The sequence below is a fragment of the Pleurodeles waltl genome, chromosome 2_2, assembly GCF_031143425.1.
Source record: "Pleurodeles waltl isolate 20211129_DDA chromosome 2_2, aPleWal1.hap1.20221129, whole genome shotgun sequence".
NCBI lineage: Eukaryota > Metazoa > Chordata > Amphibia > Caudata > Salamandridae > Pleurodeles > Pleurodeles waltl.
Genome location: NC_090439.1, coordinates 884,666,555 through 884,684,587, shown reverse-complemented (window position 1 = coordinate 884,684,587; position 18,033 = coordinate 884,666,555). Strand labels below are relative to the sequence as shown.

The following is an 18,033-nucleotide window of genomic DNA, read 5'->3' as shown; positions in this document are numbered from 1 at the left end:
TTGCAGGTAAGTACATTAGGAACTTTGAATCATTTCAATTTCATGTATACTTTTCAAGTTATTCACAAATAGCTACTTTAAAAGTGGACACAGTGCAATTTTCACAGTTCCTGGGGGAGGTAAGTTTTTGTTAGTTTTACCAGGTAAGTAAGACACTTACAGGGTTCAGTTCTTGGTCCAAGGTAGCCCACCGTTGGGGGTTCAGAGCAACCCCAAAGTTACCACACCCGCAGCTCAGGGCCGGTCAGGTGCAGAGTTCAAAGTGGTGCCCAAAACGCATAGGCTATAATGGAGAGAAGGGGGTGCCCCGGTTCCGGTCTGCTTGCAGGTAAGTACCCGCGTCTTCGGAGGGCAGACCAGGGGGGTTTTGTAGGGCACCGGGGGGGACACAAGCCCACACAGAAATTTCACCCTCAGCAGCGCGGGGGCGGCCGGGTGCAGTGTTAGAACAAGCGTCGGGTTCGCAAGGTAAGTCAATGAGAGATCAAGGGATCTCTTCAGCGCTGCAGGCAGGCAAGGGGGGGCTTCCTCGGGGAAACCTCCACTTGGGCAAGGGAGAGGGACTCCCGGGGGTCACTTCTGCAGTGAAAGTCCGGTCCTTCAGGTCCTGGGGGCTGCGGGTGCAGGGTCTTTTCCAGGCGTCGGGACTTAGGTTTCAGAGAGTCGCGGTCAGGGGAAGCCTCGGGATTCCCTCTGCAGGCGGCGCTGTGGGGGCTCAGGGGGGACAGGTTTTGGTACTCACAGTCGTAGAGTAGTCCGGGGGTCCTCCCTGAGGTGTTGTGTCTCCACCAGCCGAGTCGGGGTCGCCGGGTGCAGTGTTGCAAGTCTCACGCTTCTTGCGGGGAGATTGCAGGGTTCTTTAAAGCTGCTCCTTTGGGTAAAGTTGCAGTCTTTTTGGAGCAGGTCCGCTGTCCTCGGGAGTTTCTTGTCGTCGTCGAAGCAGGGCAGTCCTCAGAGGATTCAGAGGTCGCTGGTCCCTTTGGAAGGCGTCGCTGGAGCAGAGTTCTTTGGAAGGCAGGAGGCAGGCCGGTGAGTTTCTGGAGCCAAGGCAGTTGTTGTCTTCTGGTCTTCCTCTGCAGGGGTTTTCAGCTAGGCAGTCCTTCTTCTTGTTGTTGCAGGAATCTAATTTTCTAGGGTTCAGGGTAGCCCTTAAATACTAAATTTAAGGGCGTGTTTAGGTCTGGGGGGTTAGTAGCCAATGGCTACTAGCCCTGAGGGTGGGTACACCCTCTTTGTGCCTCCTCCCAAGGGGAGGGGGTCACAATCCTAACCCTATTGGGGGAATCCTCCATCTGCAAGATGGAGGATTTCTAAAAGTTAGAGTCACCTCAGCTCAGGACACCTTAGGGGCTGTCCTGACTGGCCAGTGACTCCTCCTTGTTGCTTTCTTTGTTCCCTCCAGCCTTGCCGCCAAAAGTGGGGGCCGTGGCCGGAGGGGGCGGGCAACTCCACTAAGCTGGAGTGCCCTGCTGGGCTGTGACAAAGGGGTGAGCCTTTGAGGCTCACCGCCAGGTGTCACAGCTCCTGCCTGGGGGAGGTGTTAGCATCTCCACCCAGTGCAGGCTTTGTTACTGGCCTCAGAGTGACAAAGGCACTCTCCCCATGGGGCCAGCAACATGTCTCTAGTGTGGCAGGCTGCTGGAACTAGTCAGCCTATACAGATAGTCGGTTAAGTTTCAGGGGGCACCTCTAAGGTGCCCTCTGGGGTGTATTTTGCAATAAAATGTACACTGGCATCAGTGTGCATTTATTGTGCTGAGAAGTTTGATACCAAACTTCCCAGTTTTCAGTGTAGCCATTATGGTGCTGTGGAGTTCGTGTTTGACAAACTCCCAGACCATATACTCTTATGGCTACCCTGCACTTACAATGTCTAAGGTTTTGTTTAGACACTGTAGGGGTACCATGCTCATGCACTGGTACCCTCACCTATGGTATAGTGCACCCTGCCTTAGGGCTGTAAGGCCTGCTAGAGGGGTGTCTTACCTATACTGCATAGGCAGTGAGAGGCTGGCATGGCACCCTGAGGGGAGTGCCATGTCGACTTACTCGTTTTGTCCTCACTAGCACACACAAGCTGGCAAGCAGTGTGTCTGTGCTGAGTGAGAGGTCTCCAGGGTGGCATAAGACATGCTGCAGCCCTTAGAGACCTTCCTTGGCATCAGGGCCCTTGGTACTAGAAGTACCAGTTACAAGGGACTTATCTGGATGCCAGGGTCTGCCAATTGTGGATACAACAGTACAGGTTAGGGAAAGAACACTGGTGCTGGGGCCTGGTTAGCAGGCCTCAGCACACTTTCAATTGTAAACATAGCATCAGCAAAGGCAAAAAGTCAGGGGGCAACCATGCCAAGGAGGCATTTCCTTACACAACCCCCCCCCAAACGAAAGAGGATGAGACTAACCTTTCCCAAGAGAGTCTTCATTTTCTAAGTGGAAGAACCTGGAAAGGCCATCTGCATTGGCATGGGCAGTCCCAGGTCTGTGTTCCACTATAAAGTCCATTCCCTGTAGGGAGATGGACCACCTCAACAGTTTAGGATTTTCACCTTTCATTTGCATCAGCCATTTGAGAGATCTGTGGTCAGTTTGAACTAGGAAGTGAGTCCCAAAGAGGTATGGTCTCAGCTTCTTCAGGGACCAAACCACAGCAAAGGCCTCCCTCTCAATGGCACTCCAACGCTGCTCCCTGGGGAGTAACCTCCTGCTAATGAAAGCAACAGGCTGGTCAAGGCCATCATCATTTGTTTGGGACAAAACTGCCCCTATCCCATGTTCAGAGGCATCTGTCTGCACAATGAACTGCTTAGAATAATCTGGAGCTTTTAGAACTGGTGCTGAGCACATTGCTTGTTTCAGGGTGTCAAAGGCCTGTTGGCATTCCACAGTCCAGTTCACTTTCTTGGGCATTTTCTTGGAGGTGAGTTCAGTGAGGGCTGTCACAATGGATCCATATCCCTTCACAAACCTCCTGTAATACCCAGTCAAGCCAAGGAATGCCCTGACTTGAGTCTGGGTTTTTGGAGCTACCCAGTCCAGAATAGTCTGGATCTTGGGTTGGAGTGGCTGAACTTGGCCTCCACCTACAAGGTGGCCCAAGTAAACCACAGTTCCCTGCCCTATCTGGCATTTGGATGCCTTGATAGAGAGGCCTGCAGATTGCAGAGCCTTCAAGACCTTCTTCAGGTGGACCAGGTGATCCTGCCAGGTGGAGCTAAAGACAGCAATATCATCAAGATAAGCTGTGCTAAAGGACTCCAAGCCAGCAAGGACTTGATTCACCAACCTTTGGAAGGTGGCAGGGGCATTCTTTAAACCAAAGGGCATAACAGTAAACTGATAATGCCCATCAGGTGTGGAGAATGCTGTTTTCTCTTTTGCTCCAGGTGCCATTTTTAATTTGCCAGTACCCTGCTGTCAAGTCAAAGGTACTTAAGAATTTGGCAGCACCTAATTTGTCTATGTGCTCATCAGCTCTAGGGATTGGATGAGCATCTGTCTTGGTGACAGAGTTGAGCCCTCTGTAGTCCACACAAAACCTCATCTCTTTCTTTCCATCTTTGGTGTGAGGTTTGGGGACTAAGACCACTGGGCTAGCCCAGGGGCTGTCAGAGCGCTCAATTACTCCCAATTCCAGCATCTTGTGGACTTCCACCTTGATGCTTTCCTTAACATGGTCAGACTGTCTAAAGATTTTGTTTTTGACAGGCATGCTGTCTCCTGTGTCCACATCATGGGTACACAGGTGTGTCTGACCAGGGGTTAAGGAGAAGAGTTCAGGAAACTGTTGTAGGACTCTCCTACAATCAGCTTGCTGTTGGCCAGAGAGGGTGTCTGAGTAGATCACCCCATCTACTGAGCCATCTTTTGGGTCTGATGATAGAAGATCAGGGAGAGGTTCACTCTCTGCCTCCTGATCCTCATCTGTTACCATCAACAGATTTACATCAGCCCTGTCATGGAAGAGCTTAAGGCGGTTCACATGGATCACCCTCTTGGGGCTCCTGCTTGTGCCCAGGTCCACCAGGTAGGTGACCTGACTCTTCCTTTCTAGCACTGGGTAAGGGCCACTCCATTTGTCCTGGAGTGCCCTGGGAGCCACAGGCTCTAGAACCCAGACTTTCTGCCCTGGCTGGAACTCAACCAGTGCAGCCTTTTGGTCATACCAAAACTTCTGGAGCTGTTGGCTGGCCTCAAGGTTTTTGGTTGCCTTTTCCATGTACTCTGCCATTCTAGAGCGAAGGCCAAGTACATAGTCCACTATGTCTTGTTTAGGCTCATGAAGAGGTCTCTCCCAGCCTTCTTTAACAAGAGCAAGTGGTCCCCTTACAGGGTGACCAAACAGAAGTTCAAAGGGTGAGAATCCTACTCCCTTCTGTGGCACCTCTCTGTAAGCAAAAAGCAGACATGGCAAGAGGACATCCCATCTCCTTTTGAGTTTTTCTGGGAGCCCCATGATCATGCCTTTTAATGTCTTGTTGAATCTCTCAACTAAGCCATTAGTTTGTGGATGGTATGGTGTAGTGAATTTGTAAGTCACTCCACACTCATTCCACATGTGTTTTAGGTATGCTGACATGAAGTTGGTACCTCTGTCAGACACCACCTCCTTAGGGAAACCCACTCTGGTAAAGATACCAATGAGGGCCTTGGCTACTGCAGGGGCAGTAGTCGACCTAAGGGGAATAGCTTCAGGATACCTAGTAGCATGATCCACTACTACTAGGATATACATATTTCCTGAGGCTGTGGGAGGTTCTAGTGGACCAACTATGTCCACACCCACTCTTTCAAAGGGGACCCCCACCACTGGAAGTGGAATGAGGGGGGCCTTTGGGTGCCCACCTGTCTTACCACTGGATTGACAGGTGGGGCAGGAGAGGCAAAACTCCTTAACCTTCTGGGACATATTGGGCCAGTAGAAGTGGTTGACTAACCTCTCCCACGTCTTGGTTTGTCCCAAATGCCCAGCAAGGGGAATATCATGGGCTAAGGTCAGAATAAACTCTCTGAACGACTGAGGCACTACCACTCTCCTAGTGGCACCAGGTTTGGGGTCTCTGGCCTCAGTGTACAGGAGTCCATCTTCCCAATAGACCCTATGTGTTCCATTTTTCTTGCCCTTGGACTCTTCAGCAGCTTGCTGCCTAAGGCCTTCAAGAGAGGGACAGGTTTCTTGTCCCTTACACAGCTCCTCCCTTGAGGGTCCCCCTGGGCCTAAGAGCTCAACCTGATAAGGTTCAAGCTCCAAAGGCTCAGTTCCCTCAGAGGGCAGAACTTCTTCCTGAGAAGAGAGGTTCTCTTTTTCTGACTGTGTTGCAGTTGGTTTCCCAACTGACTTTCCTTTTCTCTTGGTAGGCTGGGCCATTTTTCCAGACTCCAGCTCTACTTTTTCACCCTGTGCCTTGCATTGTGCTCTTGTTTTTACACACACCAGTTCAGGGATACCCAGCATGGCTGCATGGGTTTTTAGTTCTACCTCAGCCCATGCTGAGGACTCCAGGTCATTTCCAAGCAGACAGTCTACTGGGATGTTTGAGGAGACCACCACCTGTTTCAGGCCATTGACCCCTCCCCATTCTAAAGTTACCATTGCCATGGGATGTGCTTTAGTCTGATTGTCAGCGTTGGTGACTGTATAAGTTTTTCCAGTCAGGTATTGGCCAGGGGAAACCAGTTTCTCTGTCACCATGGTGACACTGGCACCTGTATCCCTCAGGCCCTCTACACTTGTCCCATTAATAAAGAGCTGCTGCCTGTATTTTTGCATGTTAGGAGGCCAGGCAGCTAGTGTGGCTAAATCCACCCCACCCTCAGAGACTAGAGTAGCTTCAGTGTGGACCCTGATTTGCTCTGGGCACACTGTTGATCCCACTTGGAGACTAGCCATTCCAGTGTTACCTGGATTGGAGTTTGGAGTGGAACTTTTCTTGGGACAGGCCTTGTCTCCAGTTTGGTGTCCAGACTGACTACAGTTTCGACACCAGGCCTTTTTGGGATCAAAGTTTTTACCCTTGTACCCAGGATTGTTTTGTGAAGAGGCTCTGGGCCCACCCTCCTGTGCAGGTTTTTGGGGGCCTGTAGAAGACTCTTTACTATTTTTATTTTTGGCTGTCTCACCACCTTTCCCCTGGGGAGGTTTTGTGACCCCTTTCTTTTGGTCACCCCCTGTGGAAGTTTTGGACACCCTTGTCTTGACCCAATGGTCCGCCTTCTTTCCCAATTCTTGGGGAGAAATTGGTCCTAGGTCTACCAGATGCTGATGCAGTTTATCATTGAAACAATTACTTAACAGGTGTTCTTTCACAAATAAATTGTACAGCCCATCATAATTACTTACACCACTGCCTTGAATCCAACCATCTAGTGTTTTTACTGAGTAGTCTACAAAGTCAACCCAGGTCTGGCTCGAGGATTTTTGAGCCCCCCTGAATCTAATCCTATACTCCTCAGTGGAGAATCCAAAGCCCTCAATCAGGGTACCCTTCATGAGGTCATAAGATTCTGCATCTTTTCCAGAGAGTGTGAGGAGTCTATCCCTACACTTTCCTGTGAACATTTCCCAAAGGAGAGCACCCCAGTGAGATCTGTTCACTTTTCTGGTTACACAAGCCCTCTCAAAAGCTGTGAACCATTTGGTGATGTCATCACCATCTTCATATTTAGTTACAATCCCTTTAGGGATTTTCAACATGTCAGGAGAATCTCTGACCCTATTTATGTTGCTGCCACCATTGATGGGTCCTAGGCCCATCTCTTGTCTTTCCCTCTCTATGGCTAGGATCTGTCTTTCCAAAGCCAATCTTTTGGCCATCCTGGCTAACTGGATGTCCTCTTCACTGGAGTTATCCTCAGTGATTTCAGAGTTGTTGGTCCCTCCTGTGAGGGAACCAGCATCTCTGACTATTATTTGTGGAGTAAGGGCTTGAGAAGCCCTGCTCTCCCTAAGTAGGACTGGAGGGGGGGAATTTCCCTCCAAATCACTATCTTCATCCTCTGAGTTGCCATCCTCAGAGGGGTTGGCCTTTTCAAACTCTGCCAAAAGCTCCTGGAGCTGTACTTTGGTAGGTTTGGGGCCCATTGCTATTTTCTTTAGTTTACAGAGTGACCTTAGCTCTCTCATCTGTAGATGGAGGCAAGGTGTGGTGTCGAGTTCCACCACAGTCACATCTGTGCTAGACATTTTGCTTCTAAAAGTTGGAATACTTTTTAAGAATCTAAAACTGGTTCTAGAATCTAATTCAAACTTTTACAAACTTTTAAACTCTAAAAGAAATGCTAAACAGGATCTAACACAAGGCCCTAGCAGGTCTTTTAAGAATTTAGAAAACTTTTCAAATTGCAAAAATCAATTTCTAATGACAATTTTGGAATTTGTCGTGTGATCAGGTATTGGCTGAGTAGTCCAGCAAATGCAAAGTCTTGTACCCCACCGCTGATCCACCAATGTAGGAAGTTGGCTCTGTATGTGCTATTTCAAAGTAAGGAATAGCATGCACAGAGTCCAAGGGTTCCCCTTAGAGGTAAAATAGTGGTAAAAAGAGATAATACTAATGCTCTATTTTGTGGTAGTGTGGTCGAGCAGTAGGCTTATCCAAGGAGTAGTGTTAAGCATTTGTTGTACATACACATAGACAATAAATGAGGTACACACACTCAGAGACAAATCCAGCCAATAGGTTTTGTATAGAAAAATATCTTTTCTTAGTTTATTTTAGGAACCACAGGTTCAAATTTAACATGTAATATCTTGTTTGAAAGGTATTGCAGGTAAGTACATTAGGAACTTTGAATCATTTCAATTGCATGTATACTTTTCAAGTTATTCACAAATAGCTATTTTAAAAGTGGACACAGTGCAATTTTCACAGTTCCTGGGGGAGGTAAGTTTTTGTTAGTTTTACCAGGTAAGTAAGACACTTACAGGGTTCAGTTCTTGGTCCAAGGTAGCCCACCGTTGGGGGTTCAGAGCAACCCCAAAGTTACCACACCCGCAGCTCAGGGCCGGTCAGGTGCAGAGTTCAAAGTGGTGCCCAAAACGCATAGGCTATAATGGAGAGAAGGGGGTGCCCCGGTTCCGGTCTGCTTGCAGGTAAGTACCCGCGTCTTCGGAGGGCAGACCAGGGGGGTTTGGTAGGGCACCGGGGGGGACACAAGCCCACACAGAAATTTCACCCTCAGCGGCGCGGGGGCGGCCGGGTGCAGTGTTAGAACAAGCGTCGGGTTCGCAAGGTAAGTCAATGAGAGATCAAGGGATCTCTTCAGCGCTGCAGGCAGGCAAGGGGGGGGCTTCCTCGGGGAAACCTCCACTTGGGCAAGGGAGAGAGACTCCCGGGGGTCACTTCTGCAGTGAAAGTCCGGTCCTTCAGGTCCTGGGGGCTGCGGGTGCAGGGTCTTTTCCAGGCGTCGGGACTTAGGTTTCAGAGAGTCGCGGTCAGGGGAAGCCTCGGGATTCCCTCTGCAGGCGGCGCTGTGGGGGCTCAGGGGGGACAGGTTTTGGTACTCACAGTCGTAGAGTAGTCCGGGGGTCCTCCCTGAGGTGTTGGGTCTCCACCAGCCGAGTCGGGGTCGCCGGGTGCAGTGTTGCAAGTCTCACGCTTCTTGCGGGGAGATTGCAGGGTTCTTTAAAGCTGCTCCTTTGGGTAAAGTTGCAGTCTTTTTGGAGCAGGTCCGCTGTCCTCAGGAGTTTCTTGTCGTCGTCGAAGCAGGGCAGTCCTCAGAGGATTCAGAGGTCGCTGGTCCCTTTGGAAGGCGTCGCTGGAGCAGAGTTCTTTGGAAGGCAGGAGGCAGGCCGGTGAGTTTCTGGAGCCAAGGCAGTTGTTGTCTTCTGGTCTTCCTCTGCAGGGGTTTTCAGCTAGGCAGTCCTTCTTCTTGTTGTTGCAGGAATCTAATTTTCTAGGGTTCAGGGTAGCCCTTAAATACTAAATTTAAGGGCGTGTTTAGGTCTGGGGGGTTAGTAGCCAATGGCTACTAGCCCTGAGGGTGGGTACACCCTCTTTGTGCCTCCTCCCAAGGGGAGGGGGTAACAATCCTAACCCTATTGGGGGAATCCTCCATCTGCAAGATGGAGGATTTCTAAAAGTTAGAGTCACCTCAGCTCAGGACACCTTAGGGGCTGTCCTGACTGGCCAGTGACTCCTCCTTGTTGCTTTCTTTGTTCCCTCCAGCCTTGCCGCCAAAAGTGGGGGCCGTGGCCGGAGGGGGTGGGCAACTCCACTAAGCTATAGTGCCCTGCTGGGCTGTGACAAAGGGGTGAGCCTTTGAGGCTCACCGCCAGGTGTCACAGCTCCTGCCTGGGGGAGGTGTTAGCATCTCCACCCAGTGCAGGCTTTGTTACTGGCCTCAGAGTGACAAAGGCACTCTCCCCATGGGGCCAGCAACATGTCTCTAGTGTGGCAGGCTGCTGGAACTAGTCAGCCTATACAGATAGTCGGTTAAGTTTCAGGGGGCACCTCTAAGGTGCCCTCTGGGGTGTATTGTGCAATAAAATGTACACTGGCATCAGTGTGCATTTATTGTGCTGAGAAGTTTGATACCAAACTTCCCAGTTTTCAGTGTAGCCATTATGGTGCTGTGGAGTTCGTGTTTGACAAACTCCCAGACCATATACTCTTATGGCTACCCTGCACTTACAATGTCTAAGGTTTTGTTTAGACACTGTAGGGGTACCATGCTCATGCACTGGTACCCTCACCTATGGTATAGTGCACCCTTCCTTAGGGCTGTAAGGCCTGCTAGAGGGGTGTCTTACCTATACTGCATAGGCAGTGAGAGGCTGGCATGGCACCCTGAGGGGAGTGCCATGTCGACTTACTAGTTTTGTCCTCACTAGCACACACAAGCTGGCAAGCAGTGTGTCTGTGCTGAGTGAGAGGTCTCCAGGGTGGCATAAGACATGCTGCAGCCCTTAGAGACCTTCCTTGGCATCAGGGCCCTTGGTACTAGAAGTACCAGTTACAAGGGACTTATCTGGATGCCAGGGTCTGCCAATTGTGGATACAACAGTACAGGTTAGGGAAAGAACACTGGTGCTGGGGCCTGGTTAGCAGGCCTCAGCACACTTTCAATTGTAAACATAGCATCAGCAAAGGCAAAAAGTCAGGGGGCAACCATGCCAAGGAGGCATTTCCTTACAATGGTAAAATGTATTATACGGCACGCAGAAGCAGTGGAAAGGGAGAGAAATGTGGATTGGTAGGGATATCAAGTGCGAGAAAATGCATTATTTGGTGAAATAACCAACATTTTGATGACTTTCCAAACAGAGAGTGGGAAAGCGTGTGTGTATGCGTTTTTGTCTGTGTGTGTAAAATCTTCTGGTAAAATCTGACAAAAACCTCTCCATGAGGCACCTGTACCCAATGATTTATCCCACAATACATTTAAGAGAAGGGTCTAACACCCTAAACACCCCCCCTGAAGCTACTCACCTGACCTTACTTCACACAAGTACAGTGCAAGCTCTCACACCTTCTTTGCGAGGTCCAATTACCGTTTGAACCCAGTGGCCAAAGTGGACGGGGTCAGAGGGGCATGACGTGCCCCTACTTTTCTGATTTATGAAAAACCATTCCCCTACTTTGTGTAAAAAGACAACCGTTCCGGAACAGTTAATTCCGATATTTTTAATGTGCCTCAGCTGGAGTTTCATGCAGTGAGTCTCCTGTGCTGTGAAACCAAAGCATAGCAGACAGCTAAACAAGGCTCTCTGCCAGGGTTCCTGCTTCTCTCAAAGAAATGCAATGTGCGCTGCAAGTTAATCTGCAAATGTTTAAGCTAATCTGCAAATGTAAAGGATGCTTGGGAGCTGGTAGGGCTTTAATTGATCAAATCACTCAAAGCTTTGCATGACAAAGATTTATTTTTGAGTGGTAGTGCAAAGAGTTAACAACTGAGCTGTGAAGTGTGCTTTTAATTGAAATTTTATTTATATAGCACTTACTACCCCGAAGATGTGTTGAAGGGATAGTTATGTAAAAAAAATGCATTATGTACCGTCTGGCTATTACGAAAATCTATATTTTGGAAGCACCATTTTATCTTAAACCTTTTTGTGAATTTTGTAGCAGTCTATATTAAACTGTGTGTAATGCAAGTTTAAAATAATGACTTACATATTGTACAGGCTCTGACCTCGTTGCACTAAAAATACACATCACTATGCTCCACTGCACCAACCAAGTTTTAATTCTGTGGCTCTCCGGTTACACACAGACCTCTGCAGTGCATTAACTAATAGAGGTTTCATAATGTACTATAGTGTATTTCCCATAATAATAACTTTTTTATTTATTTTTCATTTAGACTGTATGTTGTTTTATATGTAGCTACCTGACAGTGAAAGACCAAAAAAAGTACAGAACTTCTCGTATTTTTAACCCACACCTTGGGCCCCGCCCCTACTCTCACTGACCCCTCCCCATTGCATGTAGCATCAGTTCACATACTTTTTTTTAATGTACTTCGACCACTGTTTAAACCAACCATTAATTATGTTTTTGTAACAAACCACGTTTTATCTAGGCACTGGATTTTGTAGCTTCACATCTATGTTTGTTTTGAATATTGTAACATCTTGTGAGTGAAAAAAAGAGCCCATCTGTACGAAGTTCCATTTCATTGATGTGCAACACTGCACACATGTTAAAAGGCACATCTCTCAGATGACACATTTATTTATATTTGTACACATAGTATTAATAAAATTGCGCGTTTGAAAAAATAGCACTTTATACACCAAAAGTGTATGATGTTCACGAAGAGCTCTCAGGATACCTAGCGGTTTAACTCAGCTGTTTACAATGGAGAGTGATTGAGCAATTCACAGTAAATCATCTGGAATTTAGAGCAATTTATTTACCTGGGCTGGTATTTCCTTGTTGCCACCCAGACCACTTTCGTCGCTTGGTTCTGTCAGCCTACCCTACTCAGATGTTTGATAGTCCTTAAAATGAAATCCAGGCCATCTAATAAAGCTAATATGGAACTAAGGCGTGCTTCCGGGAAAGGGGGGCGAGGGGGGGGGGGAGTGAGAGAGAGAGAGAGAGAGAGAGAGAGAGAGAGAGAGAGAGAGAGAGAGAGAGAGAGAGAGAGAGAGAAGAGAGAGAAAGTGCGTGTGTGTGGGATGGGTGGGGGAGGTGGGGAGGGAGAGCATGGGAGCTGTCAGGCAGCCAGAGAAACTAGAGGAACAGATTGGGTTACCTACCCGAACCCTGGCCGGATAAAAAAGATTATAGCTCTTTATTTAAAGTATTTAAAGACCAGATGCCAGCAGCCTGCCAGGCCTGGGGGGAGCTCCTTGTTTCGGCCGGGCTTGCTTGGGGTGAAGCATGGCAGTGATCTGGCCCTGCGGGGAGCTGCAGTCATGCCAGGTGTCAGGTGTGTGAGCAGGATCCCGGCTGCACTGTGACGGGCTCTGCCTTCTCCTGGACGCGCACTGCAGGCCACTGTCCACGGCGAGTGTGCGGCTGTGCACGGCCCGGTGCCCGAGCGGCCTGCGAACAGTGTCTGAGGGCTCCAGGGGCCTCTCCTCCAACTCAGTCTGAACTTGAAGGATACTGTTTGCTAACAGCAGGAGCCCACAGAACTGTGAGGCAGGAGTAAATATTCCAAATTGACGGTGGCGTAACGCAAAGTGATGCCCGCCCCTCAGGCAGCGTGTGAAGAGGGACCCCTTACTATCACATATCTCACAGATGTTAATTGGCCCTAGATTAAATAGAGGCCCCCTGAAGGGTTGAGGGGAGCTGAAAGGTTTGTGTGCCCTCTGCAAGGCAGGGGCTTGAGTTACGCCCCTCCATCCGAGTCAATGGCCATATTGATGGCCCTATGGGCACTACACAGACAGGTGTAACCTAACCGGAAGTGACGTGCATGCGTGGGTTCTGTTGTTCTGCCACCTAGTGGCCGTGGAACTAGTGTACAAGTGTAATAATACGCGTGCAGTCTCTTATTTACTATATTCCTCTAAAGGTCAAATTCCGTGTGATTTACTACTGTGGAGGGGGTGGGATATGACTCGTTAGAGGCAGAGCCCTAGGAAGGTCACAGAGCCCCTCCCACCAGGTCATGCATGTATTCATGCCTTTAATGTTCATGTTTACAAGGTGTCAATAAAGTTATGAACCAGGTGAGAAGTCAGGGAATCTTCCATGCAGCGCACTCATCACTCCCCGTGAAACCAAGTGTTTTCTTCTTAATTTGAAGATGAAAAGTTAGACTATCATATGCTACTAACTTGCAGTTTGACCTCTAAACTCTAAAATATGCGGGAGTGGAGGGTTCTTAGTACATTTTCTTCCAATAACATGTTTTATTTGCCATTTTCGCTTTCACTTGTTTGTCAGGAGTAAGTATACTCACTCACAAAACGCCTGTTAAAGGAAATAATGTTTTTCAACGAAAATCAGGAAGTATCCAACATGATGTTTAAAAACATCCCTTAAACGCTGTAGGTGAAGAGACACCACGGTTATGCGCAAACACCTAAAACACAGGCATTTGCAGGAAATATAATTGCTTGCTGGGTGCACTCTTGCACAGCGGCATCTATAAGTAAAATGTATATCTGAATAGGAGGACTACCAGCCGGGCCTGCAGTACGACCACCTCATCTTCACAGGCCGCGGTTATTTATCCACGTGTGGTACCAGTCTGCCTCCTAAGGGCGTCCTTTAAAGGAAGGATGCATATTCTGGAAAATTGTTATAAAAACACCAGCGCTGTCATGTTTTTCTACAAGGTCGCCTCGGATTATTGCCGGGCTAAGAATGGCCCCATGTTGAGGTATTCCAGAGAGGCATCACAGTACAGTCTTACACTGGACCATTCAGTACCATCCTCAAACAGTACTAGTGTTGCAACGCATGTCTACACGTCCTTTTCCGTGCAAATACTCACGCTCTTGTATTATAAAACCACTGCCAGTAAACCCTGCCTAGCATCTGCGCCTCTCAGATTCGAACCCGCACACACCAACTCTGTGCTGTCAGTACACTGAGCCCGCCCTCTCCGTGACCCTCCCATGCTCACCACAACACACAGAAGGACTTCTGTGTGTTGCTGCCGCAGCTAGGTAGCTTGGGTGAAGCATGAAGTTTTTTTAATCTCAAGTACTATTGAGGTATTTGTCGGATATATATATATATATACACACAATTCCCTGAACGAATACCTTACTAGCACTATATATATATATATACATATATATATATATATATATATATATATATATATATATATATATATATATATGCACACAATTCCCTGAACGAATACCTTACTAGCACTATATATATGCACATCAGTCTAGCACCTGCATGCTTCAGTATTGGCAACACTGTGTCTATCTATCTATCTATCTATCTATCTATACACACATACACACACTCACAGATGTGCAGGGTGTTTTATGTTACATGCTATGCATTACCATTGTTGAGTGTGAGTATGGGCCATAACTTACGAAAGGTAAAGCCTCGAGTGAGCCACAATGCCCCATCCCTCCCTCAGCATTGGTAATAAACAGAACATTACACTCTGTGCATCTGCATATATAGATTATGCCTATGGTGTTTTTCATGTGTACTTGTTTGAGCAAAAGGTAATTAACCAAAACAGATATGCAAGGAGTTAAATGACAGCAGTGTGGCAGAATCACATTAAAGATACTTCACCTATCAGGGGGATTCTTTCCCTAGGAGGCAGTAAAAAGTGTTTTTCTCATGCCAGTATTGCTGTACTGTTTTAACTCAAATCTGACCTTTCTGCAACACTAAAAAATGTGTGTTTAATAGCTTAGGTGCCCTAAATAATGTGTTACTGGGCCATATTTTCACCGCCGTCACATGTATGCAAACGTGTGTGTATACAATTATACATACACAAACACACACACATACAAATGCTGTTGGGTGCTTTTATCGCACAAAATGAAGCATAATAAAGACGCTATGTAAAATATGGATTTTAACATCAGAACAACAGCCTCTAACCAACTCTGCAGTGTTACTGTTGATAGGGCTACTAAGATTATGTGCCACTGAGAAAAAACACATATACTGCAAGGTTCTCTGAACCGTGCAGCAAAAAGGCAAATTATGCAGCATATTCTCTGGTGTCCTTATTTTCATCCATATAACCTACAATCAACATTATAATAAATCTGCAGACTAGACATATTAAGGGGCTAAATTGCTAAATCCATATTTATGCAGTAAACGCTGCCACCACAGAAATGCATAAATCCACTGCACTCACCATTGTCAATTGTTTTAGCAAAATATAATTTCTGAAAGGTGAATAAAACCTAAACATTCTAATTCGGACCAGTGCACATTGTTAACTGCACTTTAAAGAAAACAACCATTTCAAACTAAGTTCACAAAAATAACCATGGTATATCAAAAAATACATAGTACAATAATGTCCTATATAGCCAGATCGCGGTTATGGCGACATTTTGCAAACTAGTCAGCCTTTGGTCTCATGGCGTATGATGTTATTAATGTCACTATGTCACTGTAACAACTCTGCTGCAATATTGGACCATAGTAAAGGTTTACCCATTATGTATTATATATATATATATATATATATATATATATATATATATATATATATATATATATATATATATATATATATACAGAGAGAGAGAGAGAGAGAGAGAGATATTCACAAGCAATGGGTCTGGAAAGTGACATGCTCTCATTGTTGGTGTCAGCGCCTGGGTTCATATATATATATATATATATGTAGCTGCTAATAGTTTATGTAGTGCTGAATATATATATATATATATATATATATATATATATATATATATATATATAGAGAGAGAGAGAGAGAGAGAGAGAGAGAGATTGATTCTCCCAAATTCGTAACATGCAAGGCACATCGACTGGCAGTATGTAGGCGAACCCTGCTGCCAAGCAATACAGTAGTTAGCAACTACAACAGACAAAGTCTCCATATTATCTATTTGCCGGTTAAAATCATTTGTAAATGAAAGTACTATGTGGTCAGCTACTGTAGTGTACCCTTGGAGCCATGAACTGGATTAAAAGACAGTATGTTGTACTATGCCACATTTATAGATTCACCGTCCGACATTTAAATGCCCTTTGCCGGTGTATATATTGGTGCTAAAAACACGACAAATAAACACTGCTGCGTTATTGGTAGAAACCTTCCTGAAATTTGCGGAAGCACAACATTTTCGCAGACAAATAATAGTACCACTATCTCACCTTGTCATGAAGTGCGTAACAATACCTCATGGCATCCCAGCATACATATAAATATTGAAAAGGAAAATGTCAATTTTAAATAGCACTTATTGATGAGTCTGCAGCCCCGAGCTCATACCGCAACCAATTTTCAGACGTCAGGGAGTCTGCCCGTAATCACGGTAGCAAATGTCAACAATATGTTTAGAAGAGGCAATAAGTGTGAGAAAAATAACAGCAGCAAGTCTTCAACAGAGTCTAAAAGTACCAACGAATTCTGTACAGAATTAAAATTGGAGCGCAAAAATATGTCAACTACAAAAAACTCCCAATTGTTAAATAAAAACACAGAGCACTGTACATGTGAAGTGTTCGTGATCACAGTAATTTAAATGTTTTATTTTGAAAAATATGAAACCTTAGCTGTATGAATGTAGCATGTTTATATCTGAAGACACTTGTAAATTTGACGAGTTGAGCTGAATTTGTTTCATGACTAAAAAGGCCAAATGACAGAAGCAAGACTGCAAACCTTTCAATAACTATCCACTGCAGAATACACTTTCGAAATTCTTTAAAGAGTTAAAAAAAAATGCACCCCACAATTAACAGTTGGTAGGTTTAATCGCACTGGGGGCGGTATTTTTACTACATAAATAGAATTCACAAATGCGAATAAACACGGACATAAAAAAATCAAAAGCAGCTTTTCAAAAAAAGAAGCAGGGGGTCGCCGTCCCATGTGGGAGACCCAAGTTGTGGAAAATGGCCGTTTACGTTCCAAAGAAAAGCTCTTTGTTGCCCTGACACAAAAGGCTCGGGACATTTCTCCTAGGAGGCCTTCGCTCAAGAAAATCCAGCGCAGCTCTGGCCGAGGAAAGCCACACGACAGCCCTTGAAAGCCCGCTGGGAGGAGGAGAAGAATAAAAAGCACAGCGTGGGGCAGGTATCCCCAGCGAAGAGGACAGTCCGGTCTGGTGAGAGCTGCGCGGGGTCCAGGACTCCCAGGCACCGTGTCCAGAGGGCTGCTGTGAGCAGCTGCCGCCAGCGCAGCCCCGACCACTGGGTGCTTACTTACTTGTCCGTCTCCTGTGACATGTCTGATCCAGTAACCTCTCCCCCTTGAATTTCTCCCTCTGCTGCGCCGGAGAAACTGGACTTTCAGGTCTGTGCAGGTGGAGGTGTGTATGTGTGAGATGGCAGAACTCGAGCTACAGGTATGTCTTCTTTCCCCCTCCCTCGTCCTCCCTCCCTCGCGTCTCCTTTATTTTGTTGTTCTCCCAGCCCAATCAGAGCCGGGGAGAGAGAGGGAGAGGGAACAGGTAAGGGGCCCCACCTTCCAGGCGAGCTGCCGCTGAGCGGCGTGTGCAGGCCGGTGCTGCCCAGACAGCGGGGTCTCTCAGTCCTGGTCCCTTCCCTCAAGCTCCCTTTTTTCACACTTTCATTTCACACTACTCGTGTTAACAAGTGCAGTGGGTATTCAGGTGACTCCCCGCAGGTACTTCGTGCACAGAAGCCACATTCTTCCACTCACTGTGCACAGGCGACGGGGAGCTCGCAATGATTGGCCAGACGCCAGCCCCGAGGTGCTCTGATTGGACGAGAGGCCAGGTACAGAACCCCGCGCGCTCAGGAGCTCCTCCGCTTCCTCGCTGCCCGGGGCCCCGTGGGTTGGGTAGGAGCGGGAGACGCAGGCGGCCAGTTAGGGGATTAGTCTCACTTTACTCCGCGCTGCCTGTGCAGACCCGGGGAGCGAAGGCTGCTCCCAACCTCGCCCTGCTCCTGCAGGGCATGTTGGGCTTGG

General features: G+C 47.2%; 1 protein-coding gene across 1 annotated transcript in view; it reads right to left on the bottom strand.

The window, feature by feature from the left end:
* GRHL2 (grainyhead like transcription factor 2) overlaps window positions 1–17,489 on the bottom strand; it is a 494,191-nt gene extending 476,702 nt beyond the window's left edge. Inside the window, exon 1 of the mRNA XM_069220568.1 lies at window positions 17,308–17,489. Within this exon, the coding sequence (XP_069076669.1) occupies window positions 17,308–17,327 (20 nt within the window). The 5' untranslated portion in view covers window positions 17,328–17,489. The remainder of the gene's footprint in view (window positions 1–17,307) is intronic.
* Window positions 17,490–18,033: the final 544 nt, after the last annotated feature.